Source organism: Perca fluviatilis, chromosome 4 (assembly GCF_010015445.1).
Source record: "Perca fluviatilis chromosome 4, GENO_Pfluv_1.0, whole genome shotgun sequence".
Lineage (NCBI taxonomy): Eukaryota > Metazoa > Chordata > Actinopteri > Perciformes > Percidae > Perca > Perca fluviatilis.
The window spans coordinates 2,808,781-2,826,872 of record NC_053115.1 but is presented as its reverse complement, the minus strand read 5'-3'; the positions used below and the strand labels follow the sequence as shown (position 1 = coordinate 2,826,872).

At 39.3% G+C, this 18,092-nt stretch overlaps 2 protein-coding genes across 2 annotated transcripts in view; one reads left to right on the top strand and one right to left on the bottom strand.

Moving 5' to 3' along the window:
• The window catches only part of LOC120557398 (ornithine decarboxylase-like), a 68,089-nt gene that overhangs the window by 28,953 nt on the left and 21,044 nt on the right, over positions 1–18,092 (top strand). The gene's annotated exons all lie outside the window — the stretch shown is intronic.
• Positions 8,083–16,615, bottom strand: LOC120557397 (ornithine decarboxylase-like). Its single transcript, XM_039797683.1, has 9 exons — positions 16,553–16,615; positions 16,204–16,331; positions 15,920–16,093; positions 15,637–15,809; positions 15,332–15,548; positions 13,199–13,282; positions 9,135–9,297; positions 8,699–8,817; positions 8,083–8,498 (listed from the first exon to the last, which is right to left on the bottom strand). Exons 1-9 carry the CDS (start codon positions 16,560–16,562, stop codon positions 8,244–8,246), a joined length of 1,323 nt encoding a protein of 440 aa, XP_039653617.1. The 5' UTR covers positions 16,563–16,615; the 3' UTR covers positions 8,083–8,243.

The following is an 18,092-nucleotide window of genomic DNA, read 5'->3' as shown; positions in this document are numbered from 1 at the left end:
ATGAGAACAAGCTGACTTTATTCAGTCAGTCCTGGCTTTACCCCGCCCACTATATCAACACCAACGAAGAATATATTAACCTTGAAATACATTTCCGTACCATATTTAAAGGTCTCTATAATCATTTTACTAAGACACACAGATAAGGCATTATGCAATCTGCCAGAGGAGGAAAAGCTGTTTATTCTGGTTGTTGCAGCATGCAAGTGGTTATTGGGGAAACAATGACATCAGCCTGCCCTGTCATAGTCAGGGGAACATTACTCACTCAATCCTCTTTGTTTTAAAACACTGTACATCTCTTTTATTTTTTTAAATATTATATTTTTTAGAATTCCATGGTGGTTTTCTTGGCATGCTGGTTCACTCTTTACTTACTTAAAAGCCTATTTATGAAACTGAAAGTAGTTATTTAGTTGTTGACTGTGTGAGACCCCACAGCACCCTCAGTACAGAAAAAGATTGTCAGATGAGGACTCCATAAAGACACCAGAGATTGGTAAGTAAAGTGAAAGACACGACATGTTGCAACTAGTTCTAGGTATCGTTCAAAAAATGTCGGTACCAATACCGTGACTTCGATACCTGTTCCTAAACCATACTTTTTTCGATACCTGTTTCATGAAACCGAAAAGAAATTACATTACACATTATGGCACAAATCTTTTTATGTATTTTTAAGCTCCTACTACGAGCCCCATCTCTGTGTGTAATGTAGAGTTTTTCCTGCGTGTCTCTGTGACGTCAAGGTCAAGGTAAACTTTATTATCCCCAAGTAGGAAATTCATGTGGTCACCATTACACGCTCCATTGTTATACAGCCTACTGCATAACATTAAAAACATAAATACAAAACATTAAAAGAGAGAAAAACAAGGACAAGACAGACAAAGCAGTAAGAACACTGAAGAAACATGACAAGCATGTATGCATAAGTAAAATAGTTGAGTGCTGATATATGTACAGTATGCTCGTTTAAAATGCCTAAGAGTTTTTAAGTGTATGTGCAGTCTGCTGTAGGCACAAAAGACTTCCTGTACTTTGTAGTCCTAATTTTCCTTTGCAGGAGTCTGCCACTGGACCTGTTGCTGCTATGAAATTCTGATGAAGAGGGTGGGTTGAATCATTTAGAATTAGTTTGGTCTTTTGTTAAACTAAGGTCATTTTACAATTGAGCTACAGATACCTGATCAACTCGTATGATCTTACTGGCTGTTTTGACTATTCGTTGCACTTTCTTCTGGTCCTTGATATACATTACGTTACCAAAAGGCACAAATAAGGCCAAATGATAAGACACTCTGCAAGAGAGCTTTGTAAAACATCTGAAGAATACAGCTGTCTATTCTAAAATGATTGAGTTTCCTTAGAAAAAACATCTTCTTCTGCAACTTTTTGGACTTATTTTGTCAGTTTATTGTCTATTTCAACACCCAAATATGTGTATGTTGTGACCCGCTCTACCACTACACCATTTATATTTGAGGGTGGAACTATAATTCCCTTTTTATTAAAATCTATGGTCATCTCCTTTGTTTTCTTTGCATTAACCACAAGGAAATTATATGTACACCATTTAATAAAACCCTGCACCTCCCTCTCAAAATCCTCTAGGGATGCAGTATTAGACTTTACAAAACCCACTAATGCTGTATCATCAGCGTATTTAAAATAAGTGTGGTCTGAGGAGGTTGCTTGGCAGTTATTGGTGTATAAAGTGTATAGAATAGGGGACAGAATGCACCCTTGTGGTGCCCCTGTGTTTATGGCTTTTAACAATGAGACACATGAGTTGAATTAGACTTGTTGACTGCGGTTTGTCAAAAAGTCAAAAATCCACAAAACTAATCCTGGGTTAACCCCGAGGTGTACCAATTTTTTACCATCAGGTGGGGTTGGATTGTGTTGAAGGCACTGCTGTCTATGAACACAATCTTGACAAGACTCTTTGCCTGTTCAAGGTGCTCATATATGTTGTTTGTCAGGGTCAGCAGTGTGTCTTCAATCCCTCTCTCTGCACGATATGCAAATTGTTTGGGTCTAAGGATGGTGTGACCTCACATAAAAGCTGTTTCAGAATTATTTTTTCAAAACATTTCATTGCTGTAGATGTTAAGACAACAGGGCGCAGGTCATTAAGTTCCCTAGGTTTATTGTTTTGGGGTACGGGCACGATCAGAGATTTTTTCCATAGACAAGGAACTACACCAGTGTCTATTGACAGCTGGAACAGCCTTTGAAAGGGCTGTGCCAACTGATCTGCACACACCCTTAATGTCCTGCTGCTAACACCATCAGGCCCACTAGCTTTACGGGGATTCACATGTCTAAAGTAAGACTTAACATCGTCTATAGAAATGACAATGTCCCCACACTTCATACTACTGATTTCTTCATAAATCAATTCCTGTTCAGCTGTAAAATCATGAGTTTCAAATCTACAATAAAAATCATTCAAATTATTGACCATTTCATGTTCGTTTTCCACTGTCATGAGATGTTTCTTAGGCTTGTATCCTGTGATTGCCTGAACCCCCTGCCAGCTCTTAACCGCCACCTTTCTGACTTTCTCACGCCTGGACACATAGGCGGGCATCAGTTTGATCATGTTGTGATCCAAGTTCCCTAAACCGGGCAGTGCTTTAGAGTAGAAGTCTATTTGGTTGGTGCCTAAAAAGTATCAAATTCATTCATTCATCATATTACCTTGGAACGAGTTTTTATAGTTCATTAAATATATATACATGACAATATGCCTCTCAGCTTTGTCTTAAGGACTTGTTTGCTCACTGACAGGATGCACCCCCCCCCCCAGCCAGCCTAAGCCAACTAAGCAACTCCAGCGCCGGAGAAGCATTTAAGAGTGACTAGACAGATAGAACTAGACTAGAGAGATTACAGATTGGTATAGCACAATATTTAAGAGCCAAGGGCTTATATGGGCAAAAACAATCATCGCATCAACCAATGAGTTCAAAAAAAGTTATTGGGTTGTGGTCTGTATAGACCAGAGGAACACTACCTTAGCCAACATAGACTTTAAAATGTTGGCAACATTTGCTCTCTAAAGATGTCATTTAACTTTAGAAACCTCCCCACTTCAACCTGTCACCCAATCTCACCTCAGGCTACGATCATAGGAGCAAATTTATTAAAATAGGAAGAACAGGAGGATCTGCCAAAGAAAACAACTTGGGAACGGTGAGAGCTTTAACAGTTTGCACCTTCTGACCCAAAATAATCTACCCAAAATATAACTCCACCCTGTCTCATCACCACACATCTGTAACCTTTTGTTTGACAAAAATGGAAACTGCATAGTATGCCTTTAATAGTAAAGGTATGTCGTTGTAAAACTTAAATGTTTCTTGTAACAGACTAATTGCAATTGTGGCTAAAGTAGTGTTTGCTGTTCATAAACGTAACCAGGCATGATATTTATCTGATTATAGTTAAAGTTAATTAAAGTGCCGATTGTTTCTGATGGAATATGTTTGGTAGACCTATGTCTCTTATCCTCGTTTAGGCTATATTTGGAAAACGGACTGTAGCCTATAAATAAAATGATTTACAACTGGTTTATATATAAAGTAAAGAAAGTATCTCTCATGCAATTATCCTTATGACTCTACATTATTTTACTTCCTCTGTGTGTACCAAAATCCAGTCATTTTTACCAGTTGAAATATGTAGTAACATGTAGTTTTGCACTTGCCAAAAAGTGATTGCACCTTTTACCTGGAGGACATTATACAACATCTGAAAACCTCCTCCTGTTGCCTTGACATTCTACCAACAGGCCTTTTCAAAAATGTTTTGAATTGTTTAGATACAGATTGTAAACACATCTCTTCTTTCAGGTATCTTCCCACAAGACCTGAAAACTGCAGTCATCAAGCCACTCTTAAAAAAAAATCTAGACACGTCACTAATGAGCAACTTTAGGCCGATATCAAACCTTCCATTTTTAAGTAAAATCATTGAAAAAACGGTTTCTAAACAACTCAACCTTTTCTTGTCACTAAACAACAATTTTGATGCCTTCCAGTCGGGTTTTCGACCACATCACAGCACTGAGACAGCTCTTGTTAAAGTCTTTAATGACCTCCACTTAAACACAGATAGTGGCAAAATTTCAGTCTTAATATTACTTGATCTCAGTGCTGCATTTGATATGGTCGACCATGACATATTACTAGACCGATTGGAAAACTGGGTTGGTCTTTCTGGCTCAGTACTAAAGTGGTTTGAATCATATTTAAAGAATAGGGACTACTTTGTGTCTATAGGGAATTATACATCTGAGCATACAAATATGACGTGCGGAGTTCCCCAAGGCTCAGTTCTGGGGCCTCTCCTGTTTAACATCTACATGCTTCCACTGGCTCAAATTATGGAAAACAATAAAATAAGTTACCATAGTAATGCGGATGACACACAAATTTATATAACCTTATTGCCAGGGGACTATAGTCCAATACAACAACCGACTAAGTGCATTGAACAAATTAACGACTGGATGTGCCAGAATTTTCTTAAATTAAATGACGAAAAAACTGAGGTGGTTGTTTTTGGAGCAAAAGAGGAACGATTGAAAGTCAGCACTCAGCTTCAAACGACAATGTTAAAAACAACAGACAAAGCATCTTGGTGTAGTCATGGACTCAGACCTGAATTTTAACAGTCACATTAAGACAATTACAAAATCAGCCTTATTACCACCTTAAAAATATATCAAGGGTTAAAGGACTTATGTCCCAGCAGGATTTGGAAAAACTTGTCCATGCTTTTATCTTCAATAGACTTGACTACTGTAACGGTGTCTTTACAGGTCTCCCTAAAAAATCAATCAGACAGCTGCAGCTGATTCAGAACGCTGCTACTCGAGTCCTCACTAATGGTGTGGACACACCGAGCCGATTATCGGCCGTTGGACAGTCTGGCGAGGTCAGTGACTCGCATCTGTTTTGTGTGTCCCATGCCGTCGTCAGTCTGGGGGTCTGTTGGCGTTCATTTTGGCCGACCTGACATGTTCAGTCGGCAGCAGGGCAGTAGGGACTCACCCGGAAATTGTAAGCGGAATGGGGTGACTAGAGTCTATCAAAAATCTTTTAAACTGACCTTTGTTGAGCTGAAATGAAGACAGATTCAGCAACTGCATGGCCTATTTCTTGCTTAAAATGTTTTCAGAAACATGTTTCAGTGAACTATTTTAGTACAATAGGAGATCGTATTCTGAACGGCCGCCATGACAGTCTGGCTTTGAATTTCTGGAGAAAACAAACCCATGTGACTCGTTCGTCCAATCAGCCACCGGTTTTCATTTCTTGGGCAACAATACAGATTAGCGCCGCCTGCTGTTATAGAGATGTATTACGTCTCGTCTTTTTGGTCTGTTCTGTGGCAGTTTTTGGACCAACACGGGGAGACTGATCATTTTGACTGGCTTTTCTGTCAACGGTCGGCCGTCGGCCTTGTGTGTTCACACCTTAAGACCAAGGAAGTGGATCACATCACTCCATCACCTCTCAGGTGGTCTGGGACAGGTCTACTTGTTGTCCCCAGAGTCAGAACTAAACGGGGAAGCAGCGTTCAGTTTGAACTGCAGGTCCGCAGCAACTCTCAGTTCTTTTAAATCAAAGCTAAAGACCTTTCTTTTTGATGTTGCCTTTCTTTAAATAACTCTTCATTTGTTATATTTCTCCAACGCGGGTGTGACATAGATTAGAACTCAAAAAACGCGGGTGTGACAATAGATTATCCATACAAGGACCACATCTGTGAACTGGTCAGATTTAGTCTGTGAACTAGCTCAATAAGAAAGACAACGTCTCTGAACTTGTCAGATATTTCTGTGAATTTATCAAGAGACAGACTGTGAACTGTCCCGGATTTAGCAAGGTTTACCGAGATTAAATTAAGCTTTGTAATGCTACATCGTAGGGAAAAATAGAACTACTAACGAAAACACCAAGTAACCGGAGCCAAAAGGACCTCTGGTCGGAAATTTCTTTTTATTTATTTATTTTTTTTAAATCATTTTAACCTGCTCTTTAATGTTGTAATTTGTTTTTTAATTGTTTTCTAACTGCTCTTTAATGTTTTATGTAAAGCACTTTGAATTGCCCTGTTGCTGAAATGTGCTATACAAATAAAGCTGCTTTGCCTACCTTATTACTGAAAGGTTCTTTCTGCCTAAAAATAATAATAATAATATAATAACAACTTGTATTTATATAGCGCCTTTCATGAAACCCAAAGACACTTTACAGAATTACTGTGGCTAAGCTAAGGAAGATTGAAGGCTGTGGTGAACAGGTGGTGTTTCAGGAGTTTTTTTTAAATGTGTCCAGGGATGTAGCATTGCAGATATCTGCAGGGAGGGTGTTCCAGAGGGGATGTGACTGCAACACTAAAGGCTGCAGGGTAAATCCAGACAGCTAGCTAGACTATCTGTCCAATCTGAGTTTTCTGTCGCACGACTAAAACTACTTTTGAGCGTGCACGTTCCACCAAAACAAGTTCCTTCCCAAGGCGATTTTGCAGCGGCACCTTTGCTTTTCCCGGTGCTTAGCACCGCCCAAGACGATTGTGATAGGATACAAGAAATGCCAATAAACCAGAGCACGTTTTTCTCCCATCCAGGAATGCTATTTGGACTAGCCAGACCCTCCTCTTCAGCGCCGCAGTGGAGATAAGTCAGGCAAAGCGAGACTAGACGAGGCCAAACACCTGGGCAACCTGAGCTTCAACATCTGGAACGAGATGAAGGAGATGCTCTCCTACACTCCTCTGATTCTGGATCTTAACACTGCTTATCCAGAACTTATCCTGTCTCACAGGGATTTTGAATGTGAAGACAATACAGGCTGGTTTGTTAGTGTGACAATGTAACCGTTGTAAATAGGTTCCTATTTAATAAATCCTTGCATAAATGGGGACAGTGCCGACTGCTGGCTTTAATGTCACATTGCAGCACAGTGCTATCGAATTATGGGTAATCCACAGTAGAGCTTCTGATCAAAACTGCGGTAAATCGGATGTTAAACAGTGAGGTATTATCAGGCAAAATGTATTAAAGCCGCCACAAATTGATTTATTCTGTTGTATTTTTGTGATGTTATTAGGTGTTTATTTGGTGTCGATTGAGCCGTTCATTTCAGGCTAAAAGCTAAATGCTAAATCTAGCAAATTTTGCACCGCTTCTGATGCTCTTCCATGCTGAATGATTTATTGTGTGTTGTCTCTGTCCATGCTGTCAAGATACTGTTAAGAATCTCTAAAAGACGTGTTTGTTTGATTTCTGAGGAGGAAGAAGAGGCTGGGGTCGAACTGAAAGTTAAGCAAAAGGTTTAATGAACAACATGATGAAAACGACATGACAAAAACAATCAAACATAAAACATGAAAGACTGCAGCTGACAGCGGACTGAAATGACATGCCTCCTCTTCAGGAATTACATCAATCAGTCCTGAAACATGACAAAACAAATAAACTGTAAAACAGCGGTCTGACAAACTGCTTCCCCTATCGGGTCACAGTTGCAGCCATGCGACATGACAAAACAATACACTGTAAACAGCGGACTACAGAACCTTTTTCCCTTGTCGGGTCCCAGGCTTGCAGTCCTGAAATCATCTCTGTTTCCGAATTATATTCCTGTCTCTCAGGTTAAGGACACACCTCTGAATTTCCGGTTTACTCCAGGTCACAGACAAAGGTCGTTTAACATGGTAGTGCTGATTCTATTCAAGTTTACAGAGTTTGCATTTCCTTTGTTCTAATCAAGTCTGGCCCCGCAGGGAGTGGCTCCCCAAAAGGCAGAAGCAACAGTTAAATTTTCTGTGAGGCCAATGAGTCTTCTACAGCATCTACTTTCATGCTAAATAACAGACATGACCTAATCAATTCTTTAGAAGCTTGAGTAGATGTGAGCCAGACCAATGCTGATTAGGCTTAATCAATATTGAAACATTCCTTCACTCAGTCACACAACAGTTTACATTTTTAAGTTACATTTTTTACCTAAAAGTATATTGTACTAAAACATAAGCATGGTTTGCAGCATGGCATGGCACAGAAACTCTACAGTGGATGATTATAAAACAAAAATTCACAAATGTTATTTTAAACTGGAAGAAAAGTATCCTATGGTGGCTAGCAGGTGCAGAGATATTAATTCACGTTACAAAATATTCATAAGAGTATTGCGCTGTTGTCAAACAGAAGTGTTGCCAGATCATTAACGGTTGTTGAAGGTTTGAGAAAAGTTTAAGGCGTGCCAGGTCTCAGCGGTCACAACAGGGTAAATGTGCGCTCTTTTAAAGCCATTGAAGTCAGACGTTGCACTGACAGAGTAAGCGCCCATGTTGTCGAGGAGAAGCCAGTCCCCCACACGCAACTCAGGAATCCAGTAGTTGTCAATTACTTTGTCAGAGCTGCTGCAGGTTGGACCCCAGATAACAGACCGGTATCTCCGCTCGCTGCTCTCAACAACCTGTGTAGAGCACAAACATTAACATATACAATGAACATCACACTAGTTATCATATTCTACCAGAACCTATTTTTCTCTCTCTTGCCTGTTTTGGATTATGGGGATGGGATTTACAGGTATGCTGCGTCTCTAGCGTTAAAACCCCTAAATAGAATCGTCCAATATTGGCTTTTTTATGTGGTGACAGGGTTGATATTTACCCTGTGAAGATATGGCTCATAGTTGGAGTGAGCAGGGTCAAAGACAATGCATCTCAGGGAGCCAAACACTCCATCGTTAAGGTAGTACATCATTCTGCCAGGGCTGTTTTCCTCACCGTCTGGAAGAAATACATGCAAAATAATGAAAGTTATTAAAATGGCAAATACGCAGTATTTTTGCAAAAATGTTGAAATCATAGGAAACTTATACAAAGCAATACAAATTATGTTTTTTATCTATGTGAACCAATTGCATCTTGGGTTCTTCACAAAGTGAGTTACTACAACGCTGCAAGTCAGGATTGTGCTCCCTCAGAGGCTGAATGGCTCTCTACTGAAGATGATTCTTGTTGAAATTATAAAAAATAAAAATACATGCAAATATAATACTGGATACACAACATATATGGCTTCAAAAGACAAATCTATACCTTACCGCTATGTTCATACATATCATCACTGACTACTCTTTTGGCAATGACGTTCGCTGCCAGTGTGAAGGCTGATTCCACGTAGTACCGGCCCGGCTCTGCAATAATCTGCACCCCACTGTCAGGCGGGAAGAATTCATCCAGTGCTCCATTAATCACTTCTGAAAACTAGGAGGGAAAAACACAATGGGTTGATAGCATATTACACAGGGTTTACACCTACACCTTGATATTTAAGACATTTTGCAAACTCTTTAAAGGTGCTCTAAGTTGGGTGATGCCACTTCTTGTTGACGTCCGAATTATTGTCAAACAAAATGGAAGCTAGCCCACCCCTCCCTCCTCCTCATCCCTCCCTTTTCTGCGCACTAACCCGCCAACCCCCACCCCCAAATCCTTCTTATCAGTTATTGGCTGGAAGACTGTTTGTTATGTTTGTTGGTGCACGTTGGCACAGTTTGTTTTTGTTGCCGTTTGTGGAGCCTGGGCTGTCTACAGAGACCGCGTTTTTTACAGTGTGTGCAGGGGACAGGCAGCTAGAAGCTAGTGTGGAGATGTTTGCTGTATGTGACCAAACATGTTGTAGCCTAAAAAACGCTTAGAGCACCTTTAATACAAAGAGACTAACAGTAATCAGTATCACTCATTCAGGGTTTTTCCTGCATAGAGAAAGTGTTGGTGCCCCCCAAACTGTTTTTTTAGCCAACGCCAAAGGAAAATGAGCAGCCAGCCTCCCTCTCATCCACATATCATCTCATATTTTATACGTGCAGCTGGCGATGATAAGGCAGCTAAGCTGCATTGTTTTTACTGGACCTGAACCTAACGGGGCAGGTCCGTATCCGTACCCACCCCAATGAGGCATATTTTCAGTTGTTATTGAACTTTATTTTTTGAGGAACTATATAGGCCAACTTTGATCTTGACATATAGGCTAAGCATTATGTAGCACATAACAATAAACCCACTATTAATTACTTTCTCTTAATGCAGTGTAACTACTTCAGCATGTAAATAATGCACCTCAAATACAAACATGGGCGAGGGCGTTCAGCACTCGCAATCGAATCAACAGACACGTGCAATTCAGCTCGCAGGTGGAGAACACAAACAATGAAAATCACCAGTTAACTTAATTTAAATTAACAAGACCAGGCTTAAATGAACTGATAACATAAGTTATATGACATACAGTTCTCAAGGACATACACACACAATCTCAACTGGCTAGTTATCCTTGTGTGTCTGCGCTATTCTCTTACATGCACTCTAACAATGCAGCCCTATTTCTGACACCGTGGGGGGCAGAAATGTTACCGTGGGGGGCCGCCACGGTCAAATCAACATAGAGGAAACACTGAGTTATTCAGGCTACTGAAGAATACCATAATTCCTCCGTTCAATTAGCCCTAAGCGATGTACCCCAAGCTTCCATCCCTAACCGTTGTGCCAGCAGCGTTTTGGCATTTGAACAAAGTGCTGTGTGTCCACAGTGTGTGCAGATTGTAGTTACAGTATCGCCTGAGGCCTTTTGGAGGAGCAACACTTAGGTTTTATTTTGTGATTTCCCTGCAGGGAAACTGTCTTAAACATCTTTTTACTCTGCAAACAAAAGTGCAGTGGGAGTTGCACCTGGAATTGCCTCCAACCTGAAAATAAACAAGAAGAACTTTGCTATTAAAATGTGAAAAGGTGAAGTGAAAAACTTGCAGCTGTTACTTGCATCTATTCTGAATAAAAACAAAGGATGCAGCCAATGGCCAAGAGTGACTTTGCTCAAGATGCAAAGGCATTATACTGTCAGCTATCTAGCATCAATCAATAGATAATCTCTCTCATGGGTTAAAGACGACACAAGGGTTAACAAACAGCCATGTATATAGGCTCATCGAGTCTCTCCACTGCTGGCTGTTCCAATTTAACTAATTAATTAAACTGCCTTGTTTTCTTTTTGCCATGGCTATACGATGCTAACTGCAGAATGGATTTCAGAGACTTTGCGCGCCGATTATTGGCCTCCAACGTTTATATATTTTTTCTATGAATCTATGAGTTAACATGTACTAAACATGAATTGACTTTGCACTGCTGTGCCGCCACACCTTGTTGCATGTGACAAGAACAGCATGTATAATATAGTAGATAGTATGATATATAGTATAGTCATCTCTATTCAAGTGAATTAAGTTTAAATCACCATCATGCATGAATGAATAATATTTTTGCAATTTTACACATAATTCGCAATGATCACATTACACAAAACTGAAATTGACACACTGTTAATATTTGTAGAGATCCCCCCCCCCCCAACAAATTTCACAAATCATTTTATTTTCAATGTCATCACAACTTTAATCGCAATTCTTTACAAAAGCTCCCCCAAAATCAGGCATTTAAAAAAAAAAAAGGCAGCGAAATCTTCAAGGGACTGATTAAAGAAGCTTTGAAACTAGCGATTGAGACCATACACACGTTATGAAAATTCACCTAAAATGTCCTTAAGCATTGTACACAATTACACAATTGTACTATGCATTTAAAAATCTAGTGATAGGGCGCCTGGGTAGCTCTCCTGGTAGAGCGCGCGCCCATATATAGAGGATCACTCCTCAACACAGCGGCCGCGGGTTTGCCTCAACCTGTCCCTTTGCTGCATGTCATTACCCTTCTCTCTCCCCTTATATGTCTTCATCTGTCCTATCAAAAATAAAGGCCTAAAATGCCAAAAAATATTATTTAAATAAATGTTGTTTTTAAATCCATTGTTAGTCTTCTACATAGTCCCTTATTATTGTACAAATGAGCTACAACAGTAATAGCAGTTACCCTAAGTCTATATTCCATTTAAAAATAGATATTTTTAATTCAAAATTCAAAATTACATGGGGGTGGACCCCCAGACACCCCACTTAATATGTTTCACCCCAAAGGCCCATTCTGTACCAGGAAAACCCCTGCTCATTAGAGGCCACAAAGGTAAGGTTTCTGCATGTGTTTCTATGAAATATGAGCCATGTATTGGAGAGCCTGGAACAGTGTTCGAACTGCGTGCGCTTGCGACTTACAATGACTTGCAAAGATACATAACAGCTACAAGTGTATGCACTATAAAGGATTTACCTTATTATACTTTATCGACAGGAATTGATAGGTCAAACAGCAAACAGCCAGCCACAAATAATCTATAAGCATCAGGCTGTCTTTGAGATTTCACATGAACAACGGTTTAAATTGAGTAGGATAGCTAAGCTTGTTATTGTAAGTGCAATGATAAGTTTAAGTCCAATAAGTACTTTATCAAACCGTATGAATGTGTGTCCCAGGCCAGGATAGGAAATTAACTAACAATGTCAAGATCAACAAGCCACTGACACATATGTTCAAATTAAATTAAATTAAATCCACCAGCCATTTTCATATTATAACAACATTTGCAGCATCCTGAGCCTTTTTGGTTACTAGGAAAATAGGAATAGTTTTATTCTCCCTGAAACAAGTTTCCTTTTATTTTTAAAGTATACAACAACAAAAAATCACAAATTTTCAATGTCTCATCGCATTTTGGGCCGCAACAAACTAAAAGAAAGGCCACGAAATCCTGGAGGGACTGATTAAAGAAGCTTTGAAACTAACTTCACCTAAAATGTCCTTATAGGCATTTTACCCAGTTGTACTATGCATTTAAAAATCTATTGATAGGGCACCTGGGTGGCTCTCCTGGTAGAGCCTATATACAGACACAGTGGCCGCAGATTTGTCTCAAACCTGTGTCCCTTTGCTGCATGTCATTACCCTTCTCTCTCCCCTTTCATGTCTTCATCTGTCCTATCAAAAATAAAGGCCTACAATAAAAAACATATTATTTAAAAACATTTCTGTTATTAAATCCATTGATATTCTTCTACATAGTCCTTATGGGAAAACAGGAACAGGATTGTTTTTATATGTAGTAAGTAGTTCTGCGTCATTTTGTACATGTCTTTTTTTTTTCTTTTTTTTTTTCACCTGAATAATTGAGGTGTAGATCATGAACAAGCACTAGCATTGTATATTTCTTCCATTTTACCTCTTCAAATTTCTCTTGAAAGTCCCCAATCGCAGAAAATCCTCCACCAATATCCAAGAGTCTCATCTGGACTCCCAGCAAATCCTGAAAAAGATATCAATCAGTCATATCAACAATCAAAATGAAAAACTGTTAGCAGCAGCCAGTGTTGGAAGAATGACATCTTTTTTTATTAAAGTGCTAATACCACTGTGAAAAAAAGTTCACTAGAAGTAAGTTTACTTAAAGTTTGCAGTACAATTTGCAGTTTTGCAGTATAATATTCCGTGTCACTGTTTCACTGTTATTCATGATGTTTTAAGATTCATATTATTATTATAATGTGCATTAACTTTACTCCTGTAGATGTTTAATGTATTGCAACACGAATGCAAAAGCAACAAGACAAATACAAAAGCCACAACACAAATACAAAAGCCACAATATGAATACAAAAGCCAAGACACAAATACAAAAGCAACAACACAAATACAAAAGCAACAACACAAATACAAAAGCAACAATACAAATACAACAGCCACAACATGAATGCAAAATCAACAACACAAATACAATAGCTACAACACAGTAAGGGTTTCGAATGATATTTGAATGCCCTCTGATGAGGGTGATTGTTCTGTGTTGGTACTTCTTGACCTGAGCTGGTATTTGACACAGTAGACCATCATATCCTGATTAGGAGGTTACATGATTGGGTGGACATATCAGAAATGGCTTTAGACTGGTTTTCATCGTATCTCACTGACAGAAGCTTCTCCATCTCTATTGGAGTCATTGCGTCTGATTCACTGTCTTGTAGTTTTCCTAGGGCTCAGTTCTGGGGCCCATGCAGTTTTCTTTATATTTGCTGCCATTGGGACTAATCATAAACGGATATAATATTGCACACCAGTTTTATGCCGATGATATGCAGCTCTATTTCTCAGCTGCTCTGTCTCAATGATATTAGGGACTGGTTGGTAGAACATTTCTTTTTTTTAATTTCTTTTCTTTAATCATTTTTACCTGCTATTTAATGTTTTAATTTGCTATTTAATCATTTTCTAACTGCTCTTTAATGTTTTATGTAAAGCACTTTGAATTGCCCTGTTGCTGAAATGTGCTAAACAAATAAAGCTGCCTTGCCTTGCCTTGCCTTGCCTTGCAGCTCAATACTGATAGGACTGAGGTTCTCGTTGTTGCTCCAGAAAAGGTTATCTCACACACAGAGATGGACTCGCCGCCACGCACACATACAGTGCCCCAGGCGAAGCCCAGTCACACTGTGTCGGAGTCAGCAGGAGGAAACACCCACTCTAAGTGCGCGTTTATTCTCAGTCATTCTCCACCTCCTAGCTGCTTAAGCAGGAGGTGAATACAGGCAGCCATCCAATTATAATGACCTCATCCACATTGTCAAAAGCATTTAAATATTGAGCCATGGCATTGAAAATCTTTTAGATAATAACATAAACCTATAGTTTCTGTAGCCTACTCCAAAACAAGAACTACCAGAACGCCTTTACCAAAAAAAAACATTTATATCCCACCCCCCCTCTTTTTCCAAAAAAGTCACCATCCATGTTGTTTTCAGACACTTTTAATAACAATCTGAGCCTGTCAGTGGCAAAAAAAATGTGGGGTGCACAATTGCCCCCAGCTGCAAGTAGGTTACCTTGCAGCTCGGTTCGCGCGGACCCGTCACTGTGATCTTGATTAATACTGGGCCAATCTCAAAGACTTTTGGTCACATCAGTCTATTAGACACATATGCATGGGGAAATGGGATCCAGTTTGAAAAAAAATTAAATGACCCTTTAAGACCGTGGTGATCGACCTTTTGAGTTTGTAGCACCAAGACTTTAGAAAGCTCTGCTTCCATCTTTACGGTCTGCTATTCCTGTGGACTCTTTTAAAATCAGATTAAGACAGGAATTTGGTTGACCTACTTGCACTTTATTTTTTTATGTATTACTATTAATTTTAATAATGTATTGTGTTTTTAATATGTCTTATCTTGTATGTTTTTATGCAAAGCACTCTATGAATGTTACTTACTTACTGGTTTGCAACACAACTGCAAATCATAAACAGATACATTAACTGACAGAAAACATTAAATTAAATTGTTCTATTGCTAAGACGATGACTTACCGCTATGTCAAAGACATGTCTGGCATCTGCAATGGCCTGTTTGAACGTCGAACCTTCAGTGCAACCGCTGCCTACATGAAAGCTGACCCCTATGACGTCTAAGCCCAGCTCTCCAGCACGTTCCAGCAGCTTCCCGACTGACACCAGTCTGGCTCCGAACTTTGAACTGAGTTCTATCAGCGACTTGGAGTCATCCACTGCGATGCGGAGTACCAGTCTGGAAAGTGATTTGAAAGACTTATACAAGACAAGAATATACTGTTCACTCAACGTAGAAGCAACAGTATCATTAGTTGTTCACTTACTTGGCTTTGGCATGACTACGAGACACTTTAAGGAGTTCATCCTCACTATCAAAAGTCATCATATCTACTCCATGAGCACAGGCATATTTGATGTGCGACAGTGGTTTGGTTGTATGTGCGTAAATGATTTTATCAGGTGTCGCTCCGAGGGACAAGGCCATCTGGATCTCACCCTGTGTTTAACCAAAACATGTTTCAAATGAGCACGCTGAGAAGGAAACAACCTTTCTCAATAACAAAGGAAACAGAGAGCTAGATTATCTTTGAAATAGTTCATCAGTACCTTGCTGGCACAGTCGAAACCTGTGTCCAGAGCACTCATCATCCTCAAAACTGCTGCTGTGTTGTTGCACTTCACTGCATAGAAAGGCTTGACTCGAGGCAAGTTAGTAAGCCATCTGAGGTGCCTCTTATACACGCTATCTAGATTTGCCACGTAGAATGGCTCTTCATTGTCCTAGTAGAGCAAAGTTAACATTTTATTTTGAAATCTATCTCGCAATATTTTCACACAATTACACAGAGATTCATAGTTCGGAAAAGTGACATGATGTCTCTGATACTCACCATAGATCCAAGCTCTTTTATTTTATTGTCTATGACATCTTTGACGGTCCTTCCATTCTCTAAAATGTCAATGTCAGAATTCTCAGGGGACGAAACATGCATGACTGATTCCTTTGTATCTACTGTTCCTGCAAGGCATGGCAAGCAGCAAAAGACAAACGCATCAAATTAATATGTATTGTAAAAGGCTGGATCACAATAAAAAAATCAGCCTTGTCCTTCTTTGTTTATATCCATTTGTCTACATTATGCCATGCTAATAGTAGTAAAAACCCAAACTGTAGGCACATAGGCATATTTGTCTCACAAATTATATCACACTAAACATCACCTAGTTTTTTCATCTTACCACAGTCCATGTTCCTCGATTAGTCGCAACCCTGAAAATTTCAAAATGCTGTAATAGTTATCGTAGCAGTCATGTAAAAACAAAATATGGACGTAAGTTTGACAGTAGGTACTGACACACACATCCAACTATTCATGAAACAAGCTGATTTTATTCAGTAAGTCCTGCCTTTACCCCGCCCACTATATCAACACCAACAAAGAATATATTTACCTTGAAATACATTTCCGTACCATATTTAAAGGTCTCTATAATCATTTTACTAAGACACACAGATCAGGCGTTATGCAATCTGCCAGAGGAGGAAAAGCTGTTTATCTGGTTATTGCAGCATGCAAGTGGTTATTCAGGAAAGCCGGCAAAGGAGAAGTGCTCACTGACACAGATTTAGACACATTTGTGAACAATATTTGAGAGAAATAGGACTTTTGTGTACACAGAAAACTTAGATCTTTCAGTTCAGCTCATGAAAAAGGGGGGCAAAAACAAAAGTGTTGCGTTTTATAATTTTGTTCAGTATATGAAACTGAAAGTAGTTCTTTACTTGCTGACTGTGTAACTCCCTACAGCGCCCTCAGTACAGAAGAAATTGTCAGATGAGGACTCCATAAAGACACCAGAGATTGGTAAGTAAAGTTGAAGACGCTACATGTTGCAACTAGGGCTGGGTATCGTTTAAAAAAATTAGGTACCATTACTAATACCATGACTTTGATACCGGTTCCTTAACCATACCTTTTTTCGATACCTGTTTTATGAAAGACATTACAGCCCAAATCTTTTTATGTATTATTCAGCTCCTACTCTGTGCATATAACGTAGAGTTTTTCCTGCGTGTCTCTGACGTGTTACATTAGACAGCCAATCACAAACGTTATTAGATCCTGGTAGAAGCATGCTGCACGCTTATTGGCTCACTGACGCTGATGAGATTTACTCCTTAGGTATTTAAATTGGGTATTGAATGACGGGGCAATTAGATGTGGATTACTAAATATCAGATCTCTGTCTTCTAAAGCAGTACTAGTAAATGAATTGATATCTGATAATCAAATTGATCTATTCTGTCTTACTGAAACATGGCTGGGCCATGAAGAATATGTTAGTCTAAATGAAGCGACTCCTCCCAGTCATATTAATACTCAAATTCCTAGAGGCTCCGGCCGAGGAGGGGGAGTTGCAGCCATATTTGATTCAAGCCTGTTAATTAACCCTAAACCCAAACTGAATTATAACTCTTTTGAAAGTCTTGTTCTTAATCTTCAACATCCAACACGGAAATCAGAACAGCCAATTATATTTGTTGTTGTCTACCGAGCTCCAGGTCCGTATTCTGAATTTTTATCTGAATTCTCAGAGTTTTTATCATGTGTAGTCCTTAAATCAGACAAAGTACTTATTGTAGGTGATTTTAATATCCATGTGGACGTTGACAGCAATAGCCTTACTACTGCTTTCAACACATTACTGGATTCAATCGGTTTCAGTCAGACTGTGCACAAGCGACGCGCTACACTGTTTTAACCACACCCCTCGACCT

Excerpts from the sequence above, each read along its gene's own strand:
- LOC120557397 (XM_039797683.1), bottom strand. Across the intron at positions 16,094-16,203 it reads TAAAAGAGCTTGGATCTATG|GACAATGAAGAGCCATTCTA; the intron begins GTGAGTATCAGA and ends TTGCTCTACTAG. Across the intron at positions 8,499-8,698 it reads ATGAGCCATATCTTCACAGG|GTTGTTGAGAGCAGCGAGCG; the intron begins GTAAATATCAAC and ends TGCTCTACACAG.